Source organism: Parasteatoda tepidariorum, chromosome 6, assembly GCF_982258835.1.
Source record: "Parasteatoda tepidariorum strain Cologne lab strain chromosome 6, Ptep-v5.0, whole genome shotgun sequence".
NCBI lineage: Eukaryota > Metazoa > Arthropoda > Arachnida > Araneae > Theridiidae > Parasteatoda > Parasteatoda tepidariorum.
Window position 1 is genome coordinate 86,047,754 of NC_141760.1, and position 22,428 is coordinate 86,070,181.

Consider the following 22,428-nt stretch of genomic DNA (forward strand, 5'->3'; position numbering starts at 1 on the left):
TGAACATCAAACGCCAGAACTAATGGCGGTGCAAATGCTTAATAAGTATTTCTGATCTGAACTGAGAGTGGTGGGATCAATATCTGGCATCTCGCATTCAATGCTATTAAAGGTAACAATTGAAAGCTTTTCGCATCCCTTGAGGTTCCGTCCAATGTCTCCGGTGTAAGATGTGGGGCCAGATGACTTGCCGTCAATGGACTCAAATAGGTGTCGTAATGGCAACTCATTGAAATGAAGTAAGCAGATAATCCATTGTACTGCTCTCTGAAGTTTCAATTCAAGCCTGCGTATTACACCATTAAACACTTTTGTGTTCACTACAGTACCGTCACACCCGAGAACAAAAAAGTTACTAAAATCATCCAATAAATCACCTGTTACATATTCGTAAATGCTATTAGATATATGAAGACTACGATCCATTTACAGGCGTAACATGTCCCATGTACATAGAAATAGGTTCCGATGGAATACAGTAATGAGCTTTTACAATTGTTCTTTGGAACTGCTTGCTCTTGTGTGTTTCTGATGTTAAAGTTTTGTCATGTCGTCCATCAAAATAAAGGCCATATATAGTGGAACGATTTTCATTTGATTTTGAGACAATTTCTTTATAAATTCTCTATTTTTCCCTCCATATTTCCACTTTTGTTTCTAACGAGGCTGGTATCTGATTCCGATATTAAACCCAAATCTTTCATAACACTCTATGCTATAGCAGCCGTGGCTCTGTTGGATACACCATATCTTTGACTGACAAGAACTGTCAAAATAGGGTTCAAAATAAGGTTGCTCTACTTTTTTGGCAGATCGCCAAATCCAGACTGTCTTGATTGTGCAAGCAGTAAACAGTTATACAGAAAAGTACCAAAATGCGTCGAAATTTCCAAAAGTAGATGCCGATGAGGCGACAGAAGATATTAATCTGTAATTCTAAAAATTTTTATAGTTGTTGTTTTTAAAATATTGTAACTTTTAAGTGCTACCTCAAACCGATCAACGAAATCTGTGGCTTTGTATTAATTTTTGTATTTTAATCATTTTTAGTCCAATTTTTGAAACTTTAGGCCCATTGAGGCAGCAGAAGATATCAACCCAGAGTTTTAAGATTCCGCTCATTTTTTAATAATAGGAATTCACATCTTCTCCGCACTACCGCAGAAAGATCTAAGAAATTTCGATTTTTTCGATACGCCCTAATATATATATATATATATTATTTTTTTTTTTTTTTTTTTTTTTTTTTTGAAAGATGTGACAAAAAAATTTATAAAAATGTATGCCATTCAATCCTGAAATTGTGTTTTATTCATAAATAAAGAATAATTTAAAAAATATCAGAAAACTCTTAATATGTTAAAAAAATCTTAAATCATTAAGCAACATATTCAAATGCTCAAAGTGTTTAAACTAAATTTTCTTTACAATATTAAAAACTACCTTTATTTAATCAATTATTAAACTATTCCTAAAAATGCAGTAAAAAATAAATTAAAAATTCTCATCCAACTCTTAATTTTTATTTACAAATAATTAGTATTGTTTTATCCTTGAAATAAGTTTTATTTAAAATGATTTTTTTTTTTAAATTAAAGCTGTTTATAATATCATGAAAATTTTAAACCCTTAAGTAACATATTCAAAACTCTTCTGTTTTTTTTTTCCTTTATTATTATTATATATTTTCTTAAATTTTAGTAGTGTAATATATGTTTTAATTCTGCTAAAGTGCTTATTTTATAATTTCAAATGAACAGTTACAAAATTAGTAATATTGTGCAATTACTTTTTATATCTCTTTTTTTTTTTTAAGATGAGGAGTCATTAATTTTAAGTTGCTTGTTATTAAATTCCTTTTTCTTACAGAATTTTAATTATAAAATCTTGTACCTATTAAATGCTAATCTTTGATTAATGCAAAATTAGTATCAAGATTATGAACGGTTTGTTCCCTGTTTTGGATTCAGTATTTTTATATTGTTATTACAGCTATTTTGTATGTTTCCAATGATCTGAAGTGTCAATCAGTTTTATTAATATTTTACCTTTCCTAAATCATTGTTATTTTTTCAATTAAAAAAAAATATTTATTCTTTACAAAACACAAATGAAAATTGTATATTTGCTCAAGACGTTCTATTTATACTGATGATACAACGAGTATTATTTGCTTATTTTCTTTAAACTTATAATAAATAATTTTAGCAATATTTGATAAAAATGACGCATCCCTTGAACATTTGTTTGCAACAGTAAAATAAAAGTTGACTGATAAGTAACTATGCAATTTTAATGTTGAAAAATATTTTCTAAAGTATCATATTGATAGAAAAATAAAAATTTTATATGTTTTATTTTTAAAATATTACGAAAATTTGTTTCTTTCGAATGTTTTCTGAAATTGTTTTTTAGTGATAATATGAAAAAGTACTTTGGTTGAAAAATAAATGACTTCAATTTCTTGCCCAAATTTCATGAAGTCATTTCGCCTATATTTTGGTTTGTGATATTTTCTAATCATTAACAAACTCTATTTTTTACTTTTATATGAGTATTGTGTTTGTTATAATCTTGTATTTCACTTTAATTCCAGAACGTTTGTTTGTGTTTGTTGTATTTTTAGATTAAAAAAGTTAAAGGAATTTGAAGAAAAAAAATTATAATTCAGTAATTGAAAATGTATTTCTTATTGGCATACAACATTTCAGAGGTGCATTCAAAACAATTTTGGTTATGTTTGTAAATGTTTTCAAAAATTTTGATTATGAAAAACATATCTTTCCCAAAATTACATTAATTAAAAATAATTTTTTAATCCTCAGAAACAATTCTGTTGGGAAAAAAATCATGTTTAAAAAAGCGTTGCTCAAAAAATTGGCTAAAAAAGGCCCATCTTTTTATTTGTAACAATTTTTCATTAACTGATGCTTTTTCATTGCAAATCGATTGAATACTTGTGCCCTTTTTTTAAAAAAATATATTAATAAAATGAGTATGTGTGAAAGTGGAATGAGTCTGAGACTTTTAAGGGTTGATGTTTAATGAATTTAAAGATATTGGCAAAGATTATCAACTTGAGTGATTTTTTTTTAACACTATAATTTGATGAAAGACCAAAATCTGTCGATGATTATTAAATCATAAAAAAAAATAATAACTGATTTTTTCCATTTTCAAAAATAACGGCTGCAAGTCCATCTTGCATTGCAGTTTTCATTAAAATGTATTAAATCATCTCATGATGATGGTTGCCTTTAAAGCTAAAGAGTCCCCACTTCTAATAGTACAAATGGTTTTAGTCAAAAATGTTTAAATAATTTTTTTCCCACGAAAAGTATCTAATATTTTACCTTACCTCATTTGCCCATACTGTTGAAATCTTATGTATGATCCCATTTTTATGTTCAGTGAATGAATTTTATTTTGTATGTGTCCATTGTTTTGTCAAAAAAAATCATTCAATATTTTTTTGATGTGATAAAATGTCTTAAAAACATTTGTGTATTTAGTCAAAGTAAACTTGGTTAGTGATCTTTCTATTAACTCTAATTTATTATAAATGGTTGCTTTCTTTAGTCTCAAAACTGTTTGTGTAATTATATTTCCGTTTCATCTGACACTTTTGATAAATTATGACGACTTTCAAAGTGACTTGTTTTCTCATTGTTGTCATGAGCTTGTATGTATATGTGATGAATGAACATTGTTTAACCGACTTGTTTTGGAAAGTTATGTTGAATAAAAAGGTCATTTTGAGATCTAGCCCTTTATTTTTAGCTTTTCAGATACAGTCGATGTTCGATATAACGAATCTCTTCAAGGACTTAATATCGTGAATTAACAAAATACCGTAAATATTAACTCACAGCTAAAAAAAAAATTCTTCATAAATTTTTAAATAAAAGTAATGTTTTTGTAAGAATTAGGTGACAGAGAAAAAGATTTGTAATAATTAAATTTTTTTTTTTGATATTTTATTAATATACTTTGAAATAATACGTCATTGGTGAAAAATACATTAAAAATAATATGCTGGTACGTGGCAGTCGTTATTGACAAATAATATAAGTCAAGATATATGCAAAAACCACACGTTTTAAGTCGAAAATAAACTCTACTGGGAGACGGACATTTCATGATTCTGACTCATCATTAATGATGTCCAGAAGAATCATTCTTTTCGAAGAAAATGTATCCCATTAGCATTTTATTATTCTTATAATATCAGGAATCAGGGGGGGGGGATATTTAGTAATCTAAAAATTTCTTTATTTCACGCTTGTTTCTTAAAAATTTTCTTTATTTAGGAAGTTAATCTTGTAATGTTTTACCATATTTTGAAATGCTTCAAAAAGAAATGCTTAACATAATATCAAGTTCACATAATATCAATTTTTAAAACTTTTTCAGCGTTTGAAAAGTGGCCACTGTTAAAAATGCTATTACTAGCCACTGACAAGTGGCAAAATTTCCTGACTTTGCTCTACCAATCACTTTCACGACATCAATAAGAGGGCCTTCAATATTTTTCCTTGGCAAATTTTTGAATATCAGGTTTTGACTGTGACAAAGCACACTTAAAGCTAATTAACAGCGTTATTTAAAGACAAAAATAATAAATAAATCACGCTATCCTTCTATTCTTTTGCACACCCAGATTGAGAACTGCAGATCTAGTGGGAATGATGTGCATTTCCCTTGGTTATATATTAATGTGTGATCCCTTATGTGCAGCGTGCGAAAAACGAAAAGGAAGGAGCAACCTAAATAACTTTTTATCGAATGATCGGATTTTCCTTTATTTTGAATCAAACTTAATGGTTAACGAGGGTGACACAACCTCAAATATGCTAATAGTGCAGACGATATTTTAAGTTACGAAATCAAACCTAAAAACGAACTTTGAATAATTGAAAAAATTTTGTACACAATTATAAAATTTGTTTATCCAAACATTATCTTGTTATCTAAACAAAAAAAAAGCGAAAATTAATTTTTAATATTTATTATTTTACTCAATAATAGTTTGAAGAAAAAAAATTTTGAATTATAAGGTATTCAAATTTTTATATAATTTTGAATGTAACTTTAGGAAACCAAATACAAACAAACTTGTACCGAAATCGGTCGAATAATTCCTCAGAAATCGAATTTTAAAAACGTCGTATGTTTAAAATTTGATTTCTCAGGAACTGTACTGGAGTGCTATTAAAAAAGAGACTACGTTCAATGCACTCATTAGCCACTGAATCATTCTGCAACAAATGGTTCCACTTTGTTAAAATTGTATCCAGTAATTAATATTGTTTTACACAATCTCCTTAAAAATTTCATGACTTTTAAACTGGATTCCTATCCAATTGTTACTGTTTAAAAGATATCTGAAGAAGTTCAAGCAGTTTTTTTTTTATATAGTTCTAATTGAAAATTGATTCATGGGCATAAATGTTCCATTAATTGACCTTTTAAAAGTATATTATTATTGTTTATTTATCAAATGTCAGTCGTTTGGCCATAAGACAACGGGTCTTCAAGATTTTCCCACTCGACTAGAGCAAGCAGATAATACTGGGCAGGGGCACTCTTCCAAAATGTCGATGTTGAGGGTAATGACATTGCAGACTCCTTGGCTAAGAGCGGAACTGATCTGCCCCTGCATTCTTCGGCATCTCTGACTTTCTCGGAGCTCCACTCCCGTTTTAACAGTAGGCTTCGTGATCCTGTGGCCCCTCCAGTTCATCATTGGTATCAGTGCAACCGCCCAGGTGGCAGCCTGACCCTTCAGTGCAGCAGGGGGGATCAGACGGTTATATCAAGATTTCGAAGCGGTCACCTAAGAACTATGTTGTTCAATAATGGTTCAAGAGTTTTCCCTGTTTGCACTAAGTGTAACGACCAACAAGCTACTCCTGAACATATACTTCAATGCCTAAATATCTCTAAAGTGGACCTCTTTTCAGATCCACTTTTTGTTACAGACTTACTCAGAGTCTCTGGAGTCATGGACTTGGTTTAGCTCCGCTAACCGTGTGGGCCAGCAACAACAACAACACTCTTCCAAATGCAAAGCAGCCGTACCCTGGAGACTCATACAAAAAGAAAAGAAAAAATTCTCGTAGGAAAGTCAACGATGTTTAAACGAAAACAATTAAAGCGATCAATCTCGGTAATTGATATTCCAAAACCAACAAAAAACTTTTTTTCGTAAAAATTTTGCATACTTTTTAACATTGACTGCTTCAATTGATGTCCCGACAAGAGTCTAAAAGACCTTCATGCAACTGAAGCAAAAATCGATCGAACTACTGGTTTTCGCTCAATGTCTGTCTAGTCTAAAAAATGCTTGTTTTGATGTTTAAAATATGTCTGTTTCCTGATGTAACATTACGAACGTTTTTTGCCACGTGACCAGCACGATAGTTCGATGGCTAAGTTAGTTAGAACTTTTTTTAAGCATTTCAAGAAACATATTCTCTCTTTTTAATAACGGTCCCGTGGTCAAAACCAGGAGGATAGAAAAGGAAAACAAAAACTTGGTAACTTGTTTATATAATTCATCTTCATGACAATTTTATGTAAATAATACGCTAATTAAACAATGTGATACCATTTTCTAGTTTCGATATAAATCAATGGGTGACCCTTCAAGTTCGATTGTGACGTAATGTTACAGTTGCAATAACCGATGAGGATCAAACAGCAATCGAAGGAGCACAAGAGATACGAATCGATGGTTCGCGTTTCAGTTGTATAAGGACGTAAAAGTTGCAACTGCAGAGACGAGTCAAGAACATCCTGTGGTTAGAGAACAGTGCATTCCGAAGTTAGCCGTTCGATCGATGTAAAACCGTTTAACAGAGGAAGCACTTTAAAATCCTTGCAATTTCTCATTTAGCTGAATGGAATTCCAACTTCCAAAGATCTCTTCATACAAAAGTAGTTAACCTTCTCATTTCCCGCAATGCCACACTGTAGTAGGGATTCTACTGCTGTTGTAGTTTATTAACTTGAGATGCACCTATGGGTGAAACATTCTTGAGGATGATCCGAAGACATGCCATCACAATTTCAGTCCTTACAGAGGGGGGCACCCCTACTTCGGTGCCGGACGTAGAAAACTTCGAGTTATATATATATCTATATATATGTTCGAATTGATTTTTTATGAAAAGCGTTGTTTTAATTATTTTAAATAAATTGCTGCTGTTTCATTAAATGACTTTTAAGTTAAAATACATATAAAGTTATCTGAAATCTATGTAGTACAATAACAAAAAGAATACAATTTTAAATACGAACAAAAATTAGAAGAGGGTTTTGATTTAAATTTTCACAACGTATCAAACAACTTTAATTCCTTTGTTATCCAATAGATTTTTCTTAACTATAGAGTTATTAAATCCAAATACGTAATCATTATAGGTACTTTGCTAGTCACTTTTAACAGCTTTTATCCCGAAAGGGTAAAATTATCTTTAATTTATTCTTAATTCAATTATTGTCTATAGATTTTAACTAGTGTTGTAAAATTCAAATATATATAATCTTTAGGTACAAAGGCATTTTTGACACCTTTTGTCCTGAAAATGTTAAATTATCTTTTTGAAAAAGCGATGAGTGAATTATCTTTCGGTTATCAGAAATTACAAGCTGAAACAGATTACTAGAAACCAAATGACAAACGTTAGATCAAAAACATAACCGTTTGATAAAGAATAGATAGAATATTTCTTTGAATTTTTCAACTTCGCATTTTAATCTGATTACATCCTTAATGTTTCTGAAAGAGCACTCATTTTCAAATATTTTAAATTTCTGAAATCCAGAATACAAAACCCAGTTGTAATATGTTTTTTGTTTTTATGAATTTTACCAATGTTTAAAATCAGGTACATCAACTCTTTTGTGAGTGAATTTGTTGACCGATCGCGGTTTTTAGTGGTCACCTTGTAATAGAGGAAGAGTTAATACCCATTGGCAAAATAAGTTTTGGTTTGAATTTGATGGCGTCATCACACTTTTCAACTACAATAATCAAGAGTAATAGTAAACTGTGCGCATGCGTTGCTATGGCGACCGCTGCTGTTTGATAATTTTTTTAGAATTCTTTTTTTCACTTTTAATTTCGTTATGCCTTTAGTTGGTGAGTTTATTTTCGAAACATGAGACCAGAGAGATCCTATAAATACTTCTTGAGTTGTGAATAAAAGAGAATTTCATCATTTGAACGATATTTTTGTTTTTATTGTTTTAATTAAGAATCAGAAATTCTAACCTACAGTTCAAACTGGATCATTTTCAATACTAATTCAGGTGAATATCACAAATAAAGAGGGTCCCAAACTTATTGGCACGGTCCCAAAAGTTACAGTTGAAGCAAGAGAAAAACGATGCCAAGGCCCAAACTTACCGAGGCTGAAAAAGCCAAAGAACATAAACGCGAATACCTTAAGCGTTACACACGAACGAAAAAACGAAAGGATTCCGCTCGCAAACGGAAACATGAAGCTTATCCCTCACAAAAGTACCAAAGTGGTTAAGAGAATTGAACCCTACCGAAGAGCAAATGGTGGCTCTCCGAACCCCTTTCAAGCAAATACGAGAACTGGGTGTTGATCACCAGTTAGGGATAAAAGGGAAAATTGTCAACGTACCCAATGACTTGCACAAAACCGTAGACTGTCTTCCACGTAATATAAATGATTCATTCATTATTCATGTAAAATTGAAAAAAAAAAGCCTAGCTTTCAAATCATATTTCATGTATGAACTTGTGAATCCGAAACGGGTGTATGATGCAGCTTACAATCTCCTTCAAACACCATTGTACCAATCCGATAATGTTATGATCTCGATTGGCTGTGTTCAATGTCTATTCACTCATCAAAAGAATTTACACAGAATGTGTCTGAGCTGCATTCAAATATGTGTGCGAAATTGTGTACCGAGCAGTTCAGGATTAACAGTTAAAGATGTCCAAGATGAAAACACAATAAAGTTGCTTTTCCAAAAAAAATTTGACAACCATTTTGCCAATGGTTGTTTAACTGTTTAACGGTAATGGCAAATATTAGATTTTCTGTGTAAAAATATATATCATTAAATAAGGATGGAAACATTTCAGTTTGACTAAAATGTAAAATTTTTATAACAAATAATTGTAATAGATTCAGAATTGTTTAACTCGAATCTTAATAAGTAATTGCTGTTGCTGACAATTTAAAGACTGGTTATTTTCCAGGTATAAAATAGGAATTCTCCAGGTTTTTGTGAAGAAAAAAAATTGCAACTTACCCTGACTATTCCTGTTTTTGGATCTAAAACAAAATTCCCTGACAATTTCAAGTTTTCCATGTTCTCCCTTACCCGTGGGAAACCTGTTTTAATCGTTCATTTGTTTTAATTGTAATTTACAAATGAACTGAACGCAATTAAATTGTAAAAAAAAAAAACATAATTAAAGCATCTTTGGTAATTTTAAACTTGCTTTTATATAACGTTATATGCATCTGGAACACAAATGTAAAAATCACATTAAGTCATTAATGATAATTATTAAAAATATGTAACTTTCATGTCAGACTCGTTTCATGTATTAACGCTTTGCGGTTATAGTCTATCGACACTCAAAAGCAAAGATGACAACATGCTCCGTTTTGTGGATATGATTAACAGTTGTGTTGCCCACCGCTACATTTAAATAATTCAAATATGTCAATTTTACCATGCCATCTTGATCAAATTATTTTGTGGTGCGCCTTCTGAAGCATTGGTGAAGGGAAATAAAACTATGCAGGTCTTAGTTTTTAATTCTTTACCACTTTATAAAATGTCATACCCAAAGTGGAGCAGTCAGCATCCCTGCAAAAGGAATTGGCGCCTGAAAGCTATCATACAACTACAAAGGATTAAAACTTTTAATATAAAGTGTGAGAATGCATTGGTGAATAAGGCAACTAAATTATAGAAAAAAGATATTTTATTGAATACGTTTTATTATATTTATGACATTTGGAAAGTAGGATGCTTGAATTTTCTATGGTGCTTTTAGCAGGACCTTTTTTTAGCTCATACAACATGAACCAAGGAACAAGAAAAAACATTGAATTTGTTTTATTGTTCTTAACATTGAAAAAACAGGGTGACTCTTAAATACAGAGTCTATTGCTCTTACATAGCAAGTGCCTACATCCGCATTCATCTTATCCAATATAAGGAAAAACTTCAAATTTTTTGTTTTTTTGTTCCCTTCACAGATGAGGAACGGCTGTGGGCAGTTTATTTTATTTCGCTCCTCATCAAAATTCACATTTTCCTGGAAAAAAAACATTCATGCATCATGTAGACAATTTTTTAAACATAAATTCAAATTTTGGTGCATTCTTTTTCTATTAAACTCCAAACTAATGACCTTTTCCCCTTTTTTATACTAATAAAATACAAACTGTTTCATTTAAAAATTCAAATTACTTCCAAAAATATTAAACAGTTTTGTAAGTTAGGAGAAAACTTTAAAAGCATATTTCTTTATTCAAAAAATAAATTATAAAATAAAACTCACATCTTTATTAAAATTTAACAATCAAACAAGACAATAAGTACGAAAATGCATTTTGCATAGATAACATTATTCTCTCCTTTCACTTTAGTATGTAAAACGCACTATTATTTATTTATTTATTTTTGTTTAACTCACTGAGCTTCTCCCCATCGTCACTGAGAGGAGAAAGAAGATTAAAATCTTCCATAGGAATACACACATTTCAAAAAACTTGACTCACTCATTCAAAAAAAAAAAAAAAAAAAAAAAAAGATAAGGATATAACCTTGATTTCGGTTTTTATTTTATTTTGCAGCAGTATTACAGCTTACAGCTACATAACTAAAACGTGTATTATAAAATGGAGGAATCATAGAGTACCTTATACTAAAAATATATCGTGATAAAATTAAAAATATAAAATGAAAAATTACAATATAAAATTGTGAATCTAATGTTCATTAGAGCGATGAAAGTGAAATATGTTATTTTGTGAGAATAAAACAAAAACTTAAGCAAAAAGATCAAAATAAAATCTCATACGTTAAATGCTGGCAGGACCTCTGATAATTATTTTAAAGTGGTCCATGCCAAACTTTAAAAGCTCCGGGCCAGCTAATCGCCATCAAATTTTGACCCTTGCTAAAGAATATCAAAGTTTGTTGAATTTTTTAACTAAAATATTTGCTACAACTTTATCTTCACTTTAGCATTCAACAAAAAGAATAGTTTTTGATTTGGCATGCTTTATGATTTATTTATTTAGAACTAAAGGGTTTATTATTCGGATTTATAATTTAAATTTTATAATTTCAGAGTAATGTTAAATACACGAAGATGAAAACCTTAAAAAAAAAAAAAAAAAGAATTTATTCGAATCTGCTTTAGCTCTATGGATAGAAAAACCACGAAAACGCTACACGGCTAGCCCAACGACAATAAGATTTTAATTCATGATCCGTCTACCAATGAGGATATTTTATGACAGAACTGTGATTAGTGCGAGCCGAAAGCAGAATTCGTATCAACCAGTCGTGGGATTCGAACTTGGGTCACCACATTAAAAGGCGAAAGCTCTGTTCTTTGAGCCATCACGGCAAACATTATCATCTTTAAAATAAATTTAATTAACATTAATTATGACTAAAAACCTGATAGGAAATAAAATTCAAATACATTGGACGGTCACGAGTTAATTGCCTACGATTTAAAATAGATCCCATTTTTGTAGAATTGCAATATATACAGTTGAAATCTTAAATGTATTAATATTAAAACGCATTTGATAAAAAAAAAAGTTTAGCCAGTTTTTTCGGGTTTAAACCAAGGATTTAATTCGAATAAAAAAGCTTTAATTTAAAAAGAAAAAGTGCAATAATATTGTTAAAATAAAGAGTAAAAATGAAAAATATAGTTTTAAATGTTGTGCTTTTAATATATTGTGAGTCAAGCTGTATTTTTGTAGATGTATCAAATCTACAACTTTATGAACGACTTGGATGGCATTATAGATCCATACTTTGTTATTTTTGTTATTTAGTGAGGTGTTTCATTAGTACTATAAGCACTTATTAGTACTACTATAAGTACTATATACATGTGTGTACGTATTATTATTTTTTTTTGGAATATATATATACATATATATGAAGAATGAGGAAAAGAACTGCCTTTCATTCCTTCTTCTGGCGCCATTATTCCAGCGCCACAACTTCCTCCGCTCCAACACCATTCCTTTTTAATCGAAAGAAACAGTTTTCGTTTGTTGCTGGAAGAATTAACTTCATAGCCCTGGTCGGTAAGGTGCTGGGCCCATGTCCAAGAGGTCGTGGGTTCGATCCTCGCCGGCCGAAGACTCCCCGTGTAGTAAATGGTGACTGATGCACGTTAAATCTGTCGAGTCTGAAAGTCCTCCATGCTCCCATAACAAATCAATACCTCTGGGGGTACTGATCCAGGAGTTCCCTTGTCTTCTGGATTGGTTCAAAATTACAAGGCAACGGAGTTGAACATTAGTAGTCGTAAACTCATGAAATTGGGTCGGCTGTTCAACGACGGTTATAAAATAAAATAAAATCATAGAAAAAACTGTTAATTCCTCGAAAACCCCACACAACTTTACTAATAGAAAGCAATATAAATATCACAAGTATAGACTGTATGAACAATAAATTATTCCAAAAATAGCTTTTTTTTAAAAAAAATTATAGAATGATATGAAATTAAATATCCAAAAATGTTTTGTACCAAATTACGTAATAAATAACTGAATAATTATAACTTAATAAATAACTGAAACACGGATATAAATCCATTATATTAAAATAAAAATTCAAATTTTAATATAAGATTCAAAATAATTCTAAAAAACTTTACAGATCTAATATATCACCACATACTTTGACAAAAATTCTAGCACGGAAACAGATTTTTTTTAAATATTCCATAATCATCCACATTTAGTACCTACAATTTTTACAATTTCTGTAAATTTCTCTTGAAAAATAAATTGAAAAAAAGCAAACTAACTGAAATCGCTGAACAACATCTCATTTAAATGGAAAGTGCATACAACATGTTCTAAATTATAACATTTTAAAAATAATATTATTTTAAAAATAAGATGTTGTTGTTGTTGTTGTTAATTTACGCCGCACTAGAGCTGCACAATGGGCTATTGGCGACGGTCTGGGAAACATCCCGGAGGATGATCCGAAGACATGCCATCACAATTTTGATCCTCTGCGGAGGGGATGGCACCCCCGCTTCGGTAGCCCGACGACCTGCGCGCGAAGGCGAGCACTTTACGGTAGCACAGTTTAACGAGGACCCATACCGCACACCCTCGGTCCCTACGCAGACTGATCCAAGTGGTCACCCACCCGCACACTGACCGTAGCCAGTGATGCTTGACTTCGGTGATCTGCTGGGAACCGTGTCTTAACGATCAGTCCACTGCGGGACTTTAAAAATAAGAACGAAGTAAATTATTTACTTACCAAACAGTAAAACAGCGTCTTCTTTAGAAATACCGCTGTTAACTAAATGTTCTTTTAATTCTTCTTCATTCAAAATATTAATTGACATATTCTCCAGAAAAAAATTAACCTTAAAATCGAAGTGAGAATATAACTAATTTAGATCGTAGAACGTAACAATTTTATTTAGATTTATTATCGTTTGCTTTTTAAAATAAAACGATACAAATTCCAGCTTATAGCTCGCACACAATTAAATAGTAAATAACTCACTCATGCTTGAGCGAAAACAACTCAAGTATCTCTTAATTTGCCACTCAAATTCGATTTAACGCTAAGTAAATATTTCGCTCCAATACAGGTGTATTCAACTTAAGTTGAGTTTAAAAAAATTTCACTCTTTTTTGAGTCAGGGAATTCATTCATTCATTTTAAGAATCGAAATCGCGTAATTTTCGATCTCTCCTTATAACATTTAAGTTTTAAAAATGTGATCAAGTTATAAATATGCAAAACATCAAAGTTTGTCCTCTATTACGCAGAAACAGTGCAAAAGATATACAGTCGAATTTCTATTTAACGAACTTCCGTTTTGCGAATTTCTCTATTTTGCGAATTTTTTCGAGGAACCAAGAACATTTTGGAAATTTCTTCGTAAAATAACTTCCAAATAGCTAAGTGAATTTTCTATTTAACGAACTTTTCTTTGAGTTCCACTTTTCCTATTTCCCAAAATATTTCAGAACATTTTAAACTTGTTAACGCATTTTATGGGGGGAATGACCTTGAATTGATTTTTGAAGCCACTTAACTTTTAGAGAAAGCAACGAAATCCCTTTCCCTTTTTGTTTGCATTTAAAACGAAAAACTCAGACAAGATTAACGGATTTTATCAGTAGCAATCAAACTTATGAACGCCTGTGGTAATGTATGTTTAAAATTACTTCTATAATAAATGCAGTTATAGTTTTTTTACATAAATTTAGTTTTTTTTAGTTGAAAATGTATGTAGCATGATGGTGTAACACTGGAAAATGTTTTTCTCTATTCTTGCTTTTTATGCAGATTTCTTTTATGGTTAAGATTTATAAAATAAATAGTAGATACTAGTTTACAAGATAAAGGTGTATCAATTGCTATTTTAATTATGTCTAGTATTTATGAATTTAAAACCTGTTTTGCGTCGTTAAAGTACTTCAAAAAGGAGTTTTCCATTTAACGAATTTTCAATATAACGAACTTATTATCGAGATTTAGCGACTTAGATTGATTAAATAGAGGTCCGACTGTATAGGCTTCCAATATTGTTATGAACTGAGATATTTTTGAGATTGTTGATGAGCATGGAATTCAGGACCAGGGGGATTAAAAACTCTTCCCCAGTGAAGACTTAGCTTAAACATTGAAAATAGTGATCTAATTATACTGATCATAATAAATTGACGACGGAGGATTTGAGAAAACTATTAAAGAAAAAGGGAAGAGTAACGAAACATTGGGTTAGCAGACTGCTGCTCAATAAACAAGCTAATTTAATCTGACTTTTTTTTAAAATTACTGATAAAGTTTTTCAACAGATGACTTGGCTAACTGAGGTAAACTCTAAAATAATGTTTTCAAAATAACCGCCATTTACAGAAACAACGCTGCACAGTCCGAAGACAAATTTAACAACACTCGCGCAAATATTTCGATGGGCAAATATTCGCAAATATTCAATAGCTTAGCATGCAACAGTAAGCATAATCTCATAGTTTTCTAGCCATCTATTGAGGAACATAGTAAGACATTTTGAAATTTGGAGAAATTAATTAATCTAGTTTTAAAGCAGAAGTAGCGAATAGTATAAGTTTGTATAGTTTTTGCTTTCTTTTAATTAATATTTATATACTATTTCCGAAGTTGTCATTTTTAAGACACCTGGCAATAACGGCATTTTCTATATTATTAATTAAAAATATAGGCTATTTACATTTGTAAGAAGTTTTATAATTCAGATACTTTCTTGCTTGTGTGTAGTTTTACTTTATATCTTCAAAATTATTAAAATTCAAGTAAATAAAAGTTGCAAGCGGGCTGTAAAGAATTAAATTGGAAAAAATCAGTAATTTACATAATTTATTCCTCTCATTTTTGGCTTTTTCCTTAAATATCTTTCCTTGTGCCACTAAATTAATTTTAAAAACGATTCACAGAAATGTACATTCCATTACTTTAAAGCCAAATTGCGAAGAATTTATTTAAAAATCATATAAGTTTATTTAAAACTCATTATTGCTTCGGTGCCCATAGAACTGTAATCTTTAAACTCTGACAACACGTTTCCAAGAGAGAGAGAAAGTTTTGTGATAAAAACATTTTTCCGGCAGAAAAGATAATTATTATTTCTTTTTTTTCATTTTTAAGGAAAAGAGCATTTTATACAACATAGTAAATAGAGATTATTGATTGTCTTATGAATTAATATTTGTTCTGAATAGTTTTAGAAGGAACACTATATTAAAATCTCATTTTTGCATCATTTTCACTATCAATTAAAAAAGTCAGAATGTATTTGCAGAAAAAGAATCAGATGTCATTAACTTATAATTTAAAAAAAAAAGAAAAAAAGAAAATGCGCGTAATATAATCGAATAAATAAGAAATGGTTGGATTTGTAATAAATTAATGTTTCTTTTAAGGAGTTGAATGGAGGGAATCTTGCCGTTAAATCTTATTACATCATTTTGTTATCATTTTTTAAATCGTCCGTCATTATTTAAACAATAGATTTCAAATATAAGCCATTAAAAAATGCAAATTTCATTAACTAGAAATTTTTTTAATAAAGAATTTTTTTTTTAAAGAAGGAGTGCTTTATACAATTGAGTAAGTAAGAGAAGATAGATTGAATGGGAAATACAGTTGTATACTATTAAATCTTATTATACAACATTTTACAATCCCTCTTAAATCATCCTGTATTATTTTGACAATTGATTCTAAATATGAGCCATGATATTGATAAAAAGATTAAGTGTGATTAGTTTTAACTTTTTTAGTAAAGATTTTTTTAACGAGTATTTTATACAATCGAATAACAAAGTAGAAAAGGTAGGATGGATTAGAATTTGATATTTGTTATGAAGAGTTAAAGGGGAAAACCATTGCTCATCTTTTTTCTTTTGCATCCACTTAGTCACTGGTCTTCGGTAATCGATTTTAAATGTGAGCAGTAAATACATTAGTAAAAATATTTAAATGTTATTAATTATCGAATTTTTCAATAAACATTTTTTTTTTAAAGAAAGAACATTTTATACAATTGAGTAAATAAAAGAAGACAGGATGGCTCAGGAATTACAATATTCGTTAGGAATTTAAGGGGATTACCGTTGTATACAATTGAATCTTATTACAACATTTTATAATCCTTTTTAAATCAACCGGTATTATTTTAAAAATTGATTTTAAATAAAAGCTATAATGCATTTGTAAAAAAAATATTGAGAGTCATTAACTTTCACTTTTTTTAATAAAGGATTAAAAAAAAAGTATTTTATATAATTGAATAATTATGAAAAGATTGGATGTCTCAGAATTTGATATTTGTTATGAAGAGTTTAAAGGAAACACCAATGCATCTCTTTCATCAATTTATAACCCCCCTTTTTTTTAAAAAAAAAAATCAACTGTCCTTATATGGATAATCGATTTTATGTGTGAACCATAATGCATTTGTACAAATATTTAAATATTATTTTTAAATAAGCATTTTTTAACAAAGAAAGAGCAATTTATATAGCGGAATAAATAATCGATGATTAGAGGGCCAAAGTTTTGAAAATTAAGATTTTAATTTTTAAAAAAGTGATTTGTCGGCATAGCAACAATGAGTAATAAGTACAAAATTAATTACTTATATAAATATATTACTCTTCTTTCCTATTTAACTCATAGCACTTTTTTAAAAATATGCTTATGCTTGTGTGAATTTACTTTGTTCCAAAACAAACATTTAAAAACAAATAACGATTACTAACCTCTTTTTAAATTTTTTTTTTAAATCAATTTTTTCGCATAACTACTGTGGGTAAGGGTGGGTTTTTTTAATGGGAAATATGAATGCTTAATTTTCTACCTGAATTGGCAACAGCTGCTTTAAACTAGTATCATGTTTTGTGTGACTTTTTTGTTCCTCAACAAAAATTTAAATTGTAAAGTAAAAAACGAGTACTGTAATCCTTTTCTTAAATTATAATATTTTTTTAGAATTTATTTTTTCGCTTAACTATAATGTACAATTTATGCAAAACTGATTGTATATAGAAAATATATACATCTTTCCTACTTATTTGACCATCTCTGCATAAGAATATAATTATGCTTGTGCAATTTATTTTGTTCCAGACAATTTAAATTAATTTGAAAAATAGAAAACTATTATTAAACTTCTCTATTTAAATTTTAATTATACCTTTCTTTAATTGAATTTTTTGGCATTTTTACAGAATTAATTTATTAAAAAAATATTATTATTCATTCTCTCCTAATTAATTATCTGTGGCTGCCAAAAAATAATTATGTCTCATAATTCCCGCGCTTAAGACGAGACGGTTGTTTCAATCTATTACATAGCGAAATTCTCTCTGCCTGCAGAGCTCCAAGGCCAAACAAGCGAAGTCCAAATTCATGATTCCTCTACGATCGACGGTGAAAAAGTTAACCGAGGTCTTTTCGGTGTTTGTTGATGATAAAGCAAGTGGGAGCAAGTGCGATTGCGTAACACTTCATTTAAGCTAAGTCAAAATTGTCAAAATTACCCTGCATTTGAATTTTACTTTGGAAAATTCGATTTTTCGTAAATATTCTCGTTAATTCTAGCTATCATCTGCTTGCGTAATTCTGCATTATGATAAATTTTGAATTATTCTATCGATTTTTGTTTATATTCTGAATCGAGACAAAACACCTGTTTTTCGATGGCCTCATGCTCGTACAGAACAAGGAGCAAGGGAGACGGAGGTTATAGATTCGATCTTACTAATGGTAAGGGACTTTTTGAATGTATATGTTGTGCAATTTTTTATCACATGACCTTGTTTAGGTCAACATTTATTCTGTTGCTAAGTCCCTGATTAATGTGAATTTTATTTATTTTGAGTGTTTAATCTTAATGAATTTTTTTTAATTAATATTGAAACTTCTAATAAGTAGATTTATTCTTTAAGGAAAATATTTTTTTTTTAAATAATTTTTCTCGAAATGGAACGGAATGTTATTATATATATATAAAAATAAACGCATTAAAAAAATTATACGTAAAAAAATTATTTAAAGATCTTATTAAAAAAGAAAAAAAAGGGAACTTGAAAAAAATAAGAAACTTGGAATTATAATGCTTGGTTAGCAAATTTTTTATTCCGTACTGCGTAAAAATATTAGAATAGTATGTGGAGATACGAACAATATTGCATTTTATGGCAAATATTATTTATTGAATATTAATTAATTTTATTGAATTCTTTTCATTTTAAATTTATAGTGCTGTTGTTTTATAACGTTTTATACATTTTCGAGTTTTCTTATTTTTCGGTATTTTTATGAAATTATACATTGAAGTATGCACATAAAAAATTAGCTATTTTAAATCATCATTACAGAAAATATAACTAATGACTGAATGTAAGTTAGTGTCATTTTATCAATGTCTATACATTGAAATAAATATATAATTTTAACAGATAAGTTCTTTTTTTAATAATTGTAAATATCAAATGATACATTTATGTATTTTCATAGCTTTGAATTTAGCTGTTTTTTTTATACTTTCCATAATACTCTCTTTGCGTTGCTTCCTTTGCAATTATGCATCGGTTTAATTTTTAATGCAGTGATAGAAAAAAATTTTTAAAGAAAAATTAAGCTTCAAAAAATATAAGCTCCTAAAAGTTAAAAAAACAATAAATTTTGATACGAGATGGCGCCACTATGAATACATATATTTCTACAAGTGTGCAACAGAAAAGTCATCTCGGGTATAAAATTTTCTTTTCCAGACAAACATGACAAAAAAATTAAATAAAGAATCATATTTTTCAATTGTTCCTTGAATTTTAAAACATCAAGGATTCATTATATAATGCGCTATTTTACATTAGTAAGCATTTTACATAAATTCCTATAATTGTAGTCAGTCTATAAAATAAAATTATCGTGGAGTGTTTTAAACATAACTACTGTGAGATCAAGTGCTTATAAAGTTAGAGTAATATATTGTTAAATTTCCCTAATAATCAACAACAAAACAAACCAAATGAGATGCAGCATTATATTGACAATTGGCTTTATGATTAGTTTTAAAACAATCTTCTATCAGCCCGGCTAGCTCAGTCGGTAGAGCACGAGACTCTTAATCTCGGGGTCGTGGGTTCGAGCCCCACGTTGGGCGATGTTTTTTTTCCCTCTCTTCATTGTCTTGTAATTCAATTATGAGTACGAGTATTTTTTTTAAAAATTGGTTTTCATATTTTTACCTAGAAGTTAATTCTAGCAATAGTTGCCTAAAATAGTGGGCATCGGAAAAAATATTTTAAATTTATAAATGAAACTGTCAAGATTATCATGATTTATGTAAATAGAAAAACACATTTTTAATACAGCTTTTTTTTTTTTCAGTTTTTCTTTTTTAAAAAAATAAGGCGTATTTTTTCATTTTACTTATTTTTGATTTTCATTCGCATTGTAAAAATTATTCTAATGATGTAATAACATGACATTCTTCTCCAAACGATTGCATAACATTGATAAAACCATACACAAAAATGTAACGTGCTTGAAATTCCTGGTGAACTTAATAAAAATGTATTCCGGCCAGACGACTGCTTGTCCGCTTGACTTCTTTTTTAGGCCATCTCTGTGTAATTGACTGACCCTATCATATTATGTTTCGCCACAATTGTTACGAAGAGCTCAATGCTATCAGATCCACTGTTGTGCCATTATCTCTGCTCGATTCTTTTATTCTCTTCCTTCGTCGTTGCCATAACAACATATGAAGGGGAAAAAAGGAGGATTACAGTTTGAGAAAACGATCATCTTTCTCCCGTTTCCAGTTAAAAGGGGAAAAAATCGCTTTAGGAGTTAAGTGACGCTATTATATGCGATTACTTGCCCCTTTGTTAGAAAACTAAAAATATAATTAACAATATAAAAGCTATTTTTTTCTTCATTTGGATTCTCTTGTTCTGAAATTATATTATTTAATTGTTTATTATTTTTACAATTCAGGGTAAATTTGTCTAGGAATTATTTATTTATTTTTAAGGGTAAAGTTAAGGAATAGTGTATCTTTTTATCAAGACCTAGAAAAATCTTGTGACAAACTTGGAAAATAATCGATCCACAAGGTTAGGGAAGCTCAGAAAGTGCGTTTTTTTCCTCCAAAACTTGTAAAAATTCTGCAACAAGACTGGTAAAAAAACCATCCCTAAATTTGGTTAATCTGGAATTGTCAGAAAATGTGATGTTGGATAAAAAAAAGTTGGTTAATAATTATTCTTTTTAGCTAAAACCGTGAAAAATTTTGAAAAAACCCAAGACACATACACAGTAACAATATGTAGTCAATGATAGAGCAAAAAAAGTTAGGGAATAATTTTTTTGTAGCAAAAACCTTGAAATATCTTGCAAAAAAAAAACAATTTTAATATTCACAGTAACTCTATTAAGTAAATGATGTTCAAAGTAAATGAGTTTCATATCAATTACTATTACTTCTTGTAAAACTTTCACGATTTCTTGTAAATTTTTCACGATTTTCTGTGAAATTTTCATGGTTTAATTTTCTTAGATTTATTAAAATTAGAATTTTAATTGGTACAAGTACAAAACTACTCCTTGTTTTTAACAATTTCTTGCTACGAATTGTTTCTTCAATGTAGCATACTTGGAGTTCAATAATAACGTTCACTATGCTAGTAAAAATACTTTTTTAAAATGTTCAAATAACTTCTTGAGACATTATTATTATTGAAATCAGTGAATAAAAATCTTATCAGGTGTCGTTTTTATGTAAGATTTTTCTGTTTTTTTTTTGTTGTTTTTTTTGTTTATTGAAATTAACTTTAAAAAAACTAAAAATCTAAAGCATTGTTTGAAAATGTTTTTAGTCAAACGTCTATACTATGGTTTAATATCTATCAACAAATTAGGCATTACACAAAACACTGCACTAGATCAACTAATAACTCTATCCATTAAATTGGAAATATCTTTTTTTTTTCCATTACAATTTTTTGTAATTCTTTGCTCTATATAAAACAATTTCCCTTTTAAAATTGAAAATAGCTTTTGTTTCCATTAAATTCCTTTATCTTCTTTACTTTTGCGTTTCTTTGTACTTTTTAACAATTTAGATTAAAAAAAATTTCAATACCTTTTATTTTCATTAAATTTCTATCCATTTCTAGTTCTTTTCTTCCTTTGCATATCTTAACTGTTTCAATTTAAGAAAATTTGTAATATCTTTTTTTTCAATTATTAATACCCTTTCTATTTTTTTTTCTCTTTGTATATTTTAACAATTTCCATTTAAAATTTTGTAATGTCTTTTTTTTCTTCTTTAAAATGTGTTGTATTTTCTCTCTTCTTTTCTTTTGTATAATTTTCCAAATAAAAAGTTGAGACTTAATTTTTTTCATTAATATACTATTTTGTATTTTTTTCCATTCCTTTCTTTATGTACAATTTTAGAATTTCTATTTCAATGTTTGAAATATACTTTTTTTTTTTAATCAAAATCATATCTATTTCTTTTCTCTTTAATTAAAACTGCATTAGAGATCCAAAATGTTCTTTATTTAATGGTTTGAGAGAAAGTTCAATAATTCCGTACATAATGAATCGGTCACAGAAAATTTTAAAAAT

At 29.2% G+C, this 22,428-nt stretch overlaps 1 protein-coding gene across 1 annotated transcript in view; it reads left to right on the top strand.

Moving 5' to 3' along the window:
* The first annotated feature begins 18,179 nt into the window (after positions 1–18,179).
* LOC107446208 (ribosomal protein S6 kinase alpha-5) overlaps positions 18,180–22,428 on the top strand; it is a 144,198-nt gene continuing 139,949 nt past the window's right edge. Inside the window, exon 1 of the mRNA XM_043041792.3 lies at positions 18,180–18,549. Within this exon, the coding sequence (XP_042897726.1) occupies positions 18,483–18,549 (67 nt within the window). The 5' untranslated portion in view covers positions 18,180–18,482. The remainder of the gene's footprint in view (positions 18,550–22,428) is intronic.